The 13,529-nt window shown below is 40.8% G+C and overlaps 1 protein-coding gene across 1 annotated transcript; it reads right to left on the bottom strand.

Annotated features, from left to right (window-relative positions):
• Positions 1-565: 565 nt before the first annotated feature.
• agtrap (angiotensin II receptor-associated protein) lies at positions 566-10,911 on the bottom strand. The gene is made up of 5 exons (XM_080462373.1): positions 10,776-10,911; positions 9,842-9,876; positions 9,553-9,661; positions 7,949-8,156; positions 566-2,535 (listed from the first exon to the last, which is right to left on the bottom strand). Exons 1-5 carry the CDS (start codon positions 10,800-10,802, stop codon positions 2,399-2,401), a joined length of 516 nt encoding a protein of 171 aa, XP_080318499.1. The 5' UTR covers positions 10,803-10,911; the 3' UTR covers positions 566-2,398.
• Between the last annotated feature and the right edge of the window lie 2,618 nt (positions 10,912-13,529).

The raw sequence follows: 13,529 nt of genomic DNA on the forward strand, positions 1-13,529 counted from the left end.
GGTGTAAATGGGTTAAGGTTTGAAGTGGTACAACCGTGAATGTGCACAATGAGGTGCGAAAAAGAAGATAAGTGTCTTGTTTTGCAGCGTAAACGTAGCTTGATATATCCGTGAGAGGCAGAACAAACAGAGGAGGGTAAAAATAAAAAAAATTAGTTAAGAGAACTAAACACACATGAACAGGCTTGAATTTCGTTTCAAAATTATGCATTTTACATAGAGTGGTACCAAGGTGAACCCCCCCCACCCCCCCAACTTTATTGATCCACAATGTCTTTTTCAAGGCGTATTAGGTGGGGGTCATACGCACGTACACACACACACATTATGACAATGACTGTAATGCTGTTTGTCAGTGTGTAGAATCAGAACAGTCTATTCGGCTGCTCTATTATGTGTAGATGCATCAGCTTAATCATTAATTGTCTCACACGTGAAATAAACGGGCAACAACCCGGCTTGACTTTATAGAAAACGCAAGTTCAAATAAAAACTTTTTGGTCCAGTGACTGTAACTCTGAAGCGTCTTCATAAAGGTTGAAAGAATTCACTCAAAACTCCAGTAAAGTACAGATACCTGAAGGACCTACTTTAATACAGTAACAAAGCACAGTTACTTTACGTAGCGTCTCTTTGTACAAGATTCAGATATAAAACCTGAGCAGGTAAACGCTTTACAGTTTGATTATTCATTCTTCAGGTAAAAACTTGGCAGAAAGCTTCAAATGAAAGAACGGTAGAAAACACTCAAACACTCAGAAAGTCTGGAGTTAAAACAATATATTTGGTCTTTTTATCATTTCAATACTCTGACACCTGGTTTTCAAGAGTAGAGGCATCTATATATATATATATATATTTAAAAAAAAGGTTGTAAAAAATTATAATTTTTTTTTCCAAAATACCATTTTAGCATTGCTCTTACAGGGTGTTATAAATCTTTTTAGATAAAAAATACAGCTTTTTTTTTTTTTTGCCTTTATTCTTTTCAGTAGTAAAATATCTTGAACATCTACATGCTGTAACTCTCTGAGGCAGGCTGCAAGCAGAATGGGTAAATTACACCGTGTAACATCATGAACTGTATAATGTTTTGCGCAGTTCTATAACAGAGCTGCACATGGACATGACAAATGATTTCAAAGATTTTAATCTTTTAATGGCTGCGTGACCCAATGAGAGCATCCACTGAATCAAGCTATAATTCGAAAAAGAGTAGAAGTCATTAAAATGCCTCTTATGGGTCAAGTAGGAGTGATTTCACGAGCCCGAAATGTGACAATAACAGTTACGACGTCTCCGTTCGGTCACTTGGATCATCAGTGCCATGAATTGAGGAACTCTATAGTCATAACAGTTTAAAAAGAGAAATGACTGTGAAAATGTCCAAATGACAAAATCACTCAGTGCGGATTTCAGCCCACAGTGTCCGCTGCCTTCCGATCTGACAGTTTAGTACCGTTTGCACACTAAAACGGAGAGGGCACACTTCATAAAAAGCTTTACGAGCAATATGAGATATCGCACGGCTTTACACTGAGCTGCACCGACGGGGCATCTGTGCACATTTAAAAGGTTTAAAACACTTCATTTAACATCTGTAATGTGACCACACTGTCATGTCGACTGTACAAAAAAAACAAAAAAACACTGGTAATCTCAAGCTGCACACAGTAAGAGAGCTGTGATGTAACGTTGTATTGTGAGCAGCTCTTTATTCAAATTACAACATAAATGTGGTCCTTTTGCGATCATTACAAAAAAAAACGAGCAATCGTGTTTTGATATTTCCGATTTCAGAAATTAGCATCTGGATAAGGAAGTAGAATTATGAATAACTTTGCAGATGTAGGATAAATTATCACATCTGTTGCAATGGAAATTGAAAAAGGCCAAGGTAGTTTTGAAGGCACAACATTGGAAATTAATTCCATTTGTCTCGTGACGAAGAGAGTTCAGCGTTTTCAGTAAAGATGAACCAAAAACAGTGGCACATTTGTCAAAAAAATTAAATAAAATAAAAATGGAGGGGGGTCTTCTAGAAGTAGGAAGTAAAACCCGTCTACTAAAAATAGCAGGTGGTAACAACAGCAACACAGCATGGGAGCGGTAGAGACGCTTTTTCCTCCGCATTTATTCAGCAGTAACGTGCCAGCTCAGCAAAAAATTCATCACCGGCTTTGAACTTAATTTGAAATTAAAGTGTTTAATTATGCCACATTTCTTGCTGGAACCCAAACCGATCCTAATTTACCATGAGAGGAGTTTGCTTTCAGTGTTGCGCTCTGCAGAAGCCTATCTGCAGGAAACACAAAACTGGAAAATTTGACCCCCCCCCCGTGCATCGCAACGATGCATTAAAAAAAAAAGAAAAAAGAAAGAGAAGTCTGCTCTGCGGTCAGTATGTGCGGACTGCCGGTTTGCTGTCCTGGGCCTGGTTGAAGGGATTTGCTGTGGAGGAGGAGGAGGAGGAAGACTCGTCCTGGTTGTCGATTGACTGATAGGCGTCTCGGTTTCGTGATACGGAGGGGAAACCTGCAGGGACACACAAGAGATCTTCAACACACACAAAACGCCTCCCGGGCAAATATGTAATATTTATTCATGTGTAATCATGGCTGCCGTCGCTTGGACTATCGTTTGTCTTGCATACTGTATAAGAAATCAGCTTTCTAAATGGAAAAGAAAATCCTTGAAAAGCCTCCAAACCCAAGGTTTGGTTTGTTTTTTTCTTGGTCTTTCACACTCGTTTCTCCTTCAGAAGCAGAGTCATAACGCAGTCGGGCAGATTTGTTATCTTGACTTAAGCATCTGGCTGCCTCCGGATAAATATACCCTGTGCCGTTGGAAGCAATTATCCCCAACATATAGCAAACACTGCTCTTGATGAATGTTGGAGTGAGCAAACATGTAATTCTATTTAAAATTCAACTTTGAGTGGCGCAAACATGCTTCTGCTTTCATAGAATAACAATAGCATGTTGTTGTTTTTTTTAAGAAGTTCAAGGTCCTCTTTCTCACCTCTGCATGGCTTAATAAAGAACCACTGTGACAACCAAACATAAAATGCCAATCAAACAAGATATTTACATTCATTGCAGAAGGTTTGGATTATTTGCCAAAAATATATACGGACTTTTCTTAAAACACGATTTAAAAACAAGTCAAACAACCAGCAAATGACACCAAGTTAAGTTCAATTAAGTGTTTGCAAATAACCAGGTCACATTCATTGTCTACCGAGTCAAACATTATATTGACTTTAATTAGGAGCTGCGCTATCATGCAGCTCAGTTTCCAATATATGCCAACAGAATACAACTGCACAAATGAGGTATCTGGAGACTAGAACTCTAAATTAAACATACAGTAGATGCAGAACTTTGCTAAAAACATATATACTAGAGATGTGCAGACAAACATAGCTTTTGCAGGCAGGTTAGGGGAGGATGAAGATGACAATGAGGATAAACAGATATTAAAATTACAACGTGAAAGAAAATAGAAAATTGACGACATAATGATTGAGAGGAAAATATCCTGCAGCCCGTTTGTTCTGCTGCTTGATTTGTAATCTTACTTGCAGCATGGAAGGGGGCGGTAAAGGACGGGCGGAGTACAGAAAGAGCAAAAAAGAATGAATGAGAAGAAGCCGGGAATCAATAGCGGCGGGCAATAAAGGCACTGTCAGCACTGTCCGTAGTGCATCGACTGTCCACAGAGGTCTCTAAGTCTGAGAGGTCAAAGATCAGAGAGGAAATCAGAGGAAAACAGAGAAATGATCAAATCACAACAGAAAAACTAAAGAAACACATAGATGTACAAAAGCAAAACACAAGAAGGTGAAGGATGCCAAACAGTAATATCATAACACTCCACAGGAACCAAGAATGTGTCAAAATGAGAAGAAATATTTTCAGTTTTCACGATTTAAAATGTATTTGTATTGAAATTTACTGCTCCAGCCGCTTTGAGATCAGACTGTATGCGGCCACTAATCTGCAATTTTACACCTCGACGCTCCTGGTTTGTCTCTTTTTTTTAAAATATATTTCACAAGTGCCTCTGTTAGTTTGTAGCTGATAAGAAAATATACAGAGGACAATTCCACTTGGGTTCGATCGCAATCATAGCAACATCCAGCATTGCTGTCGATATATCGGTACATCGACAGTGTATGAGTAAATCTACACGGCCAGATATTCAGAACATTATTTTGATTCAGTGTGGACCAGGTGATGAATTAAAAATATGAATGTTTCCTAGAGTTTACACTTGTGGTGCCAGGTTACTGGTTTGGACAAAAAGGTTGCAGTTTCCTTTAAACTCACCCTGGCTTTTTGGTGTTTAACTAAAATATTAACTATCTTTTTTTTTTACTAATTATACATTTGCGACTTGTCATCCACAGCAACGTTATGCACTTGTCTAAACAACACGAATCTCTTGGCGTTTTTAACCGACTAAAAAGCATTAATCCGTCCGCTGTGCTCTCAACATGCGACAAAATCATGCCATGATGTCCCACGGTGGGTAAATTTAGGACTCTTTGGTCACTCCTGCTGTGTTCAGACTTCAATCAAACTTCCATCGAGCAGCACCGGGGCGTCTGAACACGTCTGTGAGCGGCTTCCCAGACAGACCCGGATCACTGGTTTGGCGCAGGATTATCAAAGTGGGGTTCACACTTCCAGAAATAGACTGCACAAACGCAGCGACGACTCCGGGGTTTGTTTTAATCAGGCCGAACTTGACAAGTGTGAACACAGCTTAAGACAGCGTTTTCTAGTGTGGATCCAGACACTCTGCGTGAAACCAGCCCACCTGGATATATTAAATGAAAAATAACATGAAGCCATTTGATGAAGTTCAAAATATTCAATTCAATCAGGTTGTGGTGGAGCAGGGAGACCAGAGGATGCAGAGCAGCGGACAGAGTTAAGCAAAGGACTGCTACAACCCAGCATTGCCGCATGACATTATATTTTAATAGTTGTTGTAGATTTGACTTCTACTCAATAGTGTTTTGAAATACCATCTGTAACAGTCTTTCTCTAGCCCAGGGGACTTTGGCTTGCTTAAACTTTCACCAAATTATACCTTAAAAAACCCCAACATTATCTTGTTTTCATTTTATTTATTCACACAAAGTCATTTTAAAAAGGACTTTTAACTCTTGGCCTAAAAAGGGATTTAAAAAAAAAGAGAACTGAAATGGCAAAAATCGAGAAAAATAGATAAAACCATGATAAATGGGGTTTAAAAAAAACCCTACTAAAAGAGCTTTGACAAACAAATCTAAAATGACTCGGAGTTCTAAAAGGAATAAAAGCTTGAAAATGGGGGACAAAAAACACAAAACTGCTTCAAAAAATGGTTAAAGCTGCTAAAATGTCAAAATTGTCCACAAAATGCAGAAAAAAAGATGAAACATGTAAAATCAGGTAAAAAAAAACCTCAAAATGTAATGAAATGTTTAACATCCTAAACAGAAATCAAAACTTCATAAATGCACCATAAAGACACATTTTATATTCATATATGAAACTTAAAAGAGCTGTGCTGGCCTCATTTTAAAAAGGTCAACTGTGTTTTGCGGCTCCGGCTAAATTTGATTTGGTGGAAAGTTAATTTGGTCATAAATGTTGCAGACTCCTGCTCGAGCCACAAACTAATAGATTTTGATTTAAATCGGTTTAGGACATACGTCTTAAAATACTCCACTAACTCTAACACTGTCCGACTCTGACCTCAACCTCACACATTAAATTTGAAAGATCGGAAACAACAACCTCTCATCTTGAATGCATTTGAAAGAGAAATTGCTGAAGTCGATAGTTTCCTAATATTCGCAGTGTTATATTCACAATATAACAAAATTAGTGTAAGAAAAAGTTTGATGCCCATAAACAGTTTTTACTTGACATTTATCTCCGTCTACATAACAAAAGTTTTCTTGTTTCTATTGATTCTATCTTCGATTCCAGATACTGCTGTAATCATCACCAGTCGGATTGTAAATGTAGGGACACGTGACTGGAAATACATTCCTCCAGACTGCAATGACAGATTTTTATTTCAGTATTGACCAGGCACCGCAACCGTCTCTACTTTTAATGAGAAAACCTTGAACATAGATTTTTCGATGTGGTTTCATCTGGAGCCAATAGACTGACAACAAGGATATTTGACTATGAGGAATTGAAATATCGTTCAGGTGCTTGACGTGATAAGACGTCCATGGCTATTCTCAGTTTCTGGCATTTGAGCGAATGCAATGAACCGTTTGACTGACAGTTGGAGAAAAACTGAATCGTCTCATTTTTTTCAGGGATTTTCTGGAAGCAGTGTGAGAGTTGAACCGAATCCATTAACTCAAACCACCGCAAAAAATCCCCCCCATCAGCTCCCAACATCAACAGTTCACACCGATTCCCAGAGCGCCGTGTGCGGCGGGGAACCGCAGAAATGCCAGCAACGCAATCAGGCTGCAATTAAAACAGACATCGTCTGAAGCTAACATTTAGCTGCTTTCATCAGTCAGCGCAAAGACTAATGGCTGTACCTGCTGTGTCAGTGTGGCAGAACGGCAAAACCACAGAGAGAGCACATTCATCAATATTCAATTATCCTTCAAAAGGCTCTTTTGTCAGCTGCACGTTTGGGCTGCCATGCAGCAGTAATTTCATTACTTCTCCCTATTTGCAGTCGAATAAATGGACGTTTTTAACGAAAGATATTCTCATACTATACCAATTTGTACTCCCCTGTATTGACGTCTTGTGTGTTTTAGTAATAATTCGATTTTGCCGTTCACTTATCGGAGTAGAACACAATTCAATTCAGAAATGTTGGGCCCTCCTGAGCTTGGATGCAGCCAGAAAATCCTCACATAGATCCCTGCCGGCTGTGCAAAAAGCTGGCTGAACCTAAAAGATGACCAAACTTTTGCGATCAAAGCTTGTGTCCTTTGGAACGGCTTGCCTGAGGAGAGACGGCCTGCAGAGAACACATTTACACAAGAAAGAGAAAAAACAAAACAACGAAAAAAAAACCTATGCTGCCATTTTTGTTTATTCGATAAAGCTGAAGCGTGGCGGAACGGTCTCGAGCGTTTAAGTGTCCGTTACACCTCACAGCTCCGCTGGATTTCTAATGGGAAATCTCTCAGAAGAGCAAGTTCAAGTCTCCAAATCAATGGCTTCACTTGGCCGATCAAAGTACAAATGAAGTGAATCCTTGAGAGGAGCCAGTGTATTTATCAGACACGTTTTATAAGAGTTCCTCTACGTCTGAGGACGTTTCTGTCAAGTTATCACATTAGTGCAGTTGTAACCCTTTGACTGTCTTTGATATTTTGTTTATTCTTTTTCATCCGTAAAGCAATTTATAGCTCTGCGTTTCCACATCCCTCCTGTCCTATTTTCGTGCCATCATGACAGCCTGCATATGTTTAATATGTTCCTTGGCGCACCAGAAATCGGTGGCAGGGATGACACACGAGCGCTAAAAACAACTTATGGAGAAATCATTGCAACGCTGGGATATTTCACCGCGTTTAAAGTCTTGTGACTGTAACTAATTAGTTTGACGGAGGAATCATCTGCCAGTGGTTTAAACACACACAGTCTTTCCAGTTTGTGCCGCGCTCGGCATGTCTTTCGAGAGGAACTGCATGGAGCAACGCAGGGAGGATGTAGAAGTGCCTCTGGAGACATGCAGCAGACCACACCATGCGCTTCAGTCACAACTTCCCACTGGTTTTGAATTCACACTTTCGACGCAATGTATGCATACGAGATGTGCGTTATTAAACGTCAGGCTGGAAACAGGAAACACTGAACTGAATCTTTTCTCGCTGTATAGATTCCACATAGAAAAAGGAGGAAAGAAAACATGCGTAGTGTGCAACTCTTCACACAGTCAAGAACCCTCATGTCTGACTCACCAAAGTTGACATTGTAGTCTCCTCCTCGCTCGCGGTACATTTGGTAGACAAAGAAGCAGGAGGCGGGTTTGAGCAGCAGGTTGAGGATGGCCATTCCCGCGCTGAAGCGAAACACGTCCCGCGGCCTTTCCGCAAACTCATTGATCGGATAATAGATCCCGAAGTGGATGATGTCGGTCAGTATCGTGGCGACCATCCCCACCAGAAACTGTGGCGGCAAGGAAGAAGGTGGACTCGTGTCACAAGTGAAGTCTGTCACCCGAAACTCTCCATCACCAGTTCCCACGTGTCTGTGTGTGCAGGGCGAGTGCAGTGTGGTAGCTCGCCTGTTCGCCAGATGATCAGTGATCATAATGTTTAGCAGAGTGAACATCTTTTTTTTGTATGTCCAGGTTGTTTGACGAGTTTGGATTTAATCATTGTGTCCGACACACCACCCGGATTTAGAGTGCTTGGCATAAAGAAGCTATGAATAAAGGGTCTTTTTGCACCATGAAACAAGATTTCAGAATACATCAAGTGACTTTTTTCGTTTCTCCTAAAGTGACAGAAAATACACATTCTTACACATCAGTGTACAAACCATCTTGTATCTGTCAGTCAGCCGTCTCTGAAAAGGGAAAACTTCATTTTACACTGGAATTAAGTCAATGTTGGTGGCAGATGTACGTAGAGCCGGTCCTGGTTCACGCTCCTGGCTAAAACTGAGACTTTTTGTTTCTGAGTTTGCGTGTTCGCCCCTGTGACATGTGTGCCATTTCCTCCCAACAGTCCCAAACTGTGGCTGCATACATTAGTGTGTGTCTGTCTTTCTCTGTTTGACTTGTGACGGACTGGCGAACTTTCCAGGTTGCAGCCTGCCTTCAGCTGGGATCAGCTGCCCCAGCTATTAGTTGGACTAAGCGGTATAGAAGATTAATGAATGGATGGATGGATGGATGGATGGATGGATGTTCTCCAGGTAGTCTGGCTTTCTCACACAAACACATGCTTGTTTGGTAATGAGGTCACTCTATTAGTTAGTTCGTCCGAGGTTCACCGTGTCTTCTGCCCTGCGCTGGTAACAGTCAGACACCACTCGCCTCCGGGCGAGGCGGGTAAAGAAGATGGATAAATAGACGAATACAAATATGTGCAGGACCCAGTAAAGGTCAGAGGTGTACTTTTAGTTTCAAAGTTATAAAATACTTTATATATTTGATGATTATGAAATACAGAAAGTCCAATTTCACTTTTGAAGACATTATCAGTCACAACGACGAACTCAATTGTTGTTGTTTTTTTAAAATTGGAAGTACAGTGAATCTATCATGTGTATTATTACTCTGACAATAGCAAAGACTTGCTTTGCACGAACGAGCGAGCGTTTTGTGACTCCGGCTCTCGGTGCAGCTGGGACACTAAAAGGCTGACAGGCAAACCTACTGTACTCGGCGCTGCGACAAGGAGAGGCTATCTCTCCCAAAGGGCTGCACACGGATTGTCCCAGATTCCACACACAAATAGGTTATCACGGATACACAGCGCTGCGCCTATAGTTAGACTCCTGCATGTGTCACATGATGTCAAGATTGCGTGAAGAAAGAATTACGGCAAACACTCACCATGAGCACCGCGTCAATCGAGTCCCTCTGTGCAATCGCCCAGACTCCGATCGCCAAAACACCAAAGTTGCCCCATGCGAAAGAGGAGGGCAACCACGCCATGCAGCCCCTGGCGGGAAGAGAATTCACACAGGAGAGATCTTTACACGGTGTCCTGGAGGGACAGGACGTCTGACTGTGCTGGACGTGCAGGTGAAGCAGTGCGGCTGGACAGAGACAGTGAGAATGTGTGTCAAAAGAGGAGCTAAATTCCTCAGGTTTGTGGAAGAAAAACAAAGTTCACACTCACCACACTGTGAGCAGCCAGTGCACCAGCACTATGGCCTGCAACAGAGGAGAGAAGGGAGATGACTAGGTTCTTGAATAAATAAATAAAAGTCTTTCCTGTCTCTGACTAAAGTTTTCTCATAGTTGACCAGTTATATACCAATAAAACAACTTGTTAAAGTTATGTCTTTTATAAAAAGCTAAAGAATTGCAGGATACAAAGGGACTTGATGAATACAAACAAAGTAAATCTGGTCAACAAGAAATGATCAGAACAGTAATTAAATGCATGCGGCGTTCCATCAATTAGTTCACCGACAGTAAAATCAGAAATTACTCAGTTAAACAAGAAACATGTGATCACAGTCAACTGGAAGGCTGAATCCAGAAAATATTCCAGTATCAGTGACCCCTTGGGATTATATTTTAGTCTTCGGAAGTTTCATTTTCCATGATTGATTGGTTTTCTTTCTTTTGCAAGTTACTCTGAACGTTAACCAGAGAAAACTAATTGCATTTAAAAGCATTTATTGTAGTATAACATCCAAACTAATTGGAAATGACAAGACATTTTACTGCTGTGGACTTTATATAGCCATCTTTGTTTTTTTTTATAGCTAATGAAATGTTTGTACTAATACATTTAGTTTAAACTATGTTTAATGAACAAATCCAACAGCATAATTCATTCTTTTCAATAAGCAAGGTTTATTCTTTAATCCTAAATCCACTTTAACATATCTCTACTATTTTATTTCCTTAATAATGAAGTTTCTGTCTAACTTAATGAAAAGCTGCTGTTCATTGAGGTCTGTGAGTCAAGTAGAGGAAGCTGGTTGCACCACAGAGGAATTACAAATGAGAAGTTTAAAAAAAAAAAAAAAGTTTAGATCGACACCAAATGTAATCCTGTGCGCAGTCACACTGTATGATAAAACATTAGGGACAAGCCTCACCTTCAGATTGATGGCAGGGATTTCCATGACAGGCCGTTTGGTTTCCAGCAGCTCTCCCTTGATCCGACCAGTTTGAACTTGTTGAAAGGCTTCATGGAGCACTGATGCAGCCTCTGTGTTGCACAAACTTCAGTGTAAAACCCCTCCTCCCCTCAGCTCAACCTGCAAACACAAGCCATGTGACGGCAGCCTGACTGCTTCCCATGTGACTCCCACCTCCTGCTCTCCTCTCATCTTCCTCCAACTTCACCAAAAGATTTGTGCAAGTTTATGATTACTTCTCTGAAAAGTAGCGGAGGAACTTGACTAAAATAAATATAATTTGTTGCACGAGGAAGTAACTTTGTTCAGTTTGGTCTTCTGCAATAGAGACACCCTGGACACAGAAAACACATATTATGATCTCCAATTAACCTGAAATGCTTTTGGACTGTGAGATGAAACCCTCTCGCACACAGGAAGAAGATTTAAACTATTAAAACTCAGACTGGCTGACACTACAGGTATTCTACCACAACACAACAGTGCAATTATCTCTTAACCCTTAAGGAGGTAAGTGACCATAAATGGTAACTCAGCTTTTCTTCTTGTCCAGAGGAAATAGAATCATGTCTGTGTATATTTAGACTCCTATATTGCAAATAGTATAATAGTATAATACATGAAGCTGTAGGCAATTGTTTACAGAAATCCAGTGAGGATTTCATAACTTTCAGCGAGAAACAGTGAAAAATGTACAATTATAAAGTTACTCATTCTGTAGATATTAATGATATGAATAAAATGCCTTCCTTCTGGGGCGGTAGTGTACTTTACAGGGGGTCAGGGTCAGGTAGTGTATTGGTGTGACACATCAGCTGAGCTGTCAACACCGTGGGTCAGTCTGATTTACTCATTAAGTTCAGATGAAGTTTGTCAGAAGTCAATTCGTGATGTCTGTTTCAGTTCATCAAGTAATCAATATAAAGCCCCATATTTTCAACTGAGAGCTCTCCTGCTCTGCAATGACAGCTGCGTTTGATAGACCAACTAATTAAAGAAGCAGCAAGCAAACAGCTGAGGTAAACTACCGACATTACAAAGGTAAGTTGACTTTTAATTGAAACTGTGAATACATTTGAGGTACGGTGGAGGCAGGCCATTGTCGAACCGGGAGAGACGACAGCTCCACCACTTTGTATAAAGACTACTGAAGACTACTAACTTGCTACTGAAGTGTCCATTAGTTTGATACTCATTGCTTTCATTGTTTATTAAAACTGTTGTGGAGCTGCAGAGCTGCAGTCTTTCTCTGTCCTGCTTTCAGAGCGATAGATCTGCAGTGGAACCACAGGGGGCACCAGTGAGGGGCTTGGTGGTGCTGTAGCTGCCCCTGGGATAGCCAGCACCCCAGAGAATTATGATTCAAATAAAAAATAAAATAAAGTTATTTACTCAGGTTTTCTGTGTGGGAATATCATAATATGTTGTCTGGTTAGTTAATAAATACATCCATAAAAAGATTTATTTTTTATTTTTTTTTTTATTTATTTATTTTTTTTATTTTTTTTTTAATCTTTCTTTCGCCCTTGTCCTGTTCGGCAGCTTGGGCCAACAATATGATGTGATTGAGAGCCTTCGGAGTCAGAACAGTTTTTGGTCTTGCAACAGGGAGAGACCTGGAGTCTCCTCCTGTTGCCTTCTCCGTCAGAAGCTGGCATGGCTGCCGTACACGACCGGGGGGGAACGCTCAAAGTGAGAGAGAAGAGAAGAGAGAGAAGAAAGTCGAGGGGGGAGGGGGGAGGGGGGAGGGGGGTGGGGGGAAGGGGATAACATACAATGTCCTTGTTGTGCTACATATATTATTTGCAATAATCACACTCATCCAAATACTTTCCAACTGTTATTAGATTGAACCAGCCTGAGCAGCTCTATCTAGACAGTAAGATGATTTCCTAGATTTAGATGGGTGGAGCGCATGTGTTAACCTTTGACCTTACCACTTCCTGTTAATGAGAGCACTTTTTTTTTTCTCTCCATGACTGTGTAAATTGCCGTTAACAGTAAAACACGGAGCGATTTTAGCTGCTAAAACGTTTGCGCGTTGGAAATGGGAGCGGAACTGGGAAGCGACATAATATCCTCTTTGTCTTAAATCGCAGCGCTTTCACTGTATGTGCACGACTGTTACGTGCACGGTGCGCTGAGTGTCGGTGCTGCAGTAGAAAATAAAGTAGAAATCCTAAATTGAGACCTCTGACGCCGCCAATGATTAGAACTGGCATCATTGGAAGCTGTTGTTTGCTGCAACATGAAAGAAAACGTAGTGTGTGTGTGTGTGTGTGTGTGTGTGTGTGTGTGTGTGTGTGTGTGTGTGTGTGTGTGTGTGTGTGTGTGTGTGTGTGTGTGTGGTCTCAGTCTTTTGGACCTTAGCTCAGATAAAACTAAAACGGGTACAGAAGATGGATGCACGAATGGAGATAATCCATTTTTATGCCTCGAGCACGGCAGATGGCTTCTGCAGGAGCTGGATTGAACTCTGACCCCCGTGTGACCTCTGACCCCTGTGACAGCAGATTTCTCTCTTTAATTGAAGTGTTGATGCTTTAAAATCTTCAGAAGTGAATTCGGGTGCTCTGGAGGATGTGTGGTGTGGAGACGTGAAACGCTTTAATTTTGAGGTGTAACGTCCTGAACCGTCACAGACACGTCAATTTGGGTGAACACAAACAGTTTTCCTTTTCATTCTCACCTGCAGTAAAAAAATGTTTTAGA

The sequence above is a fragment of the Lipophrys pholis genome, assembly GCF_963383615.2.
Source record: "Lipophrys pholis genome assembly, chromosome: 4".
Taxonomy (NCBI): Eukaryota; Metazoa; Chordata; class Actinopteri; order Blenniiformes; family Blenniidae; genus Lipophrys; species Lipophrys pholis.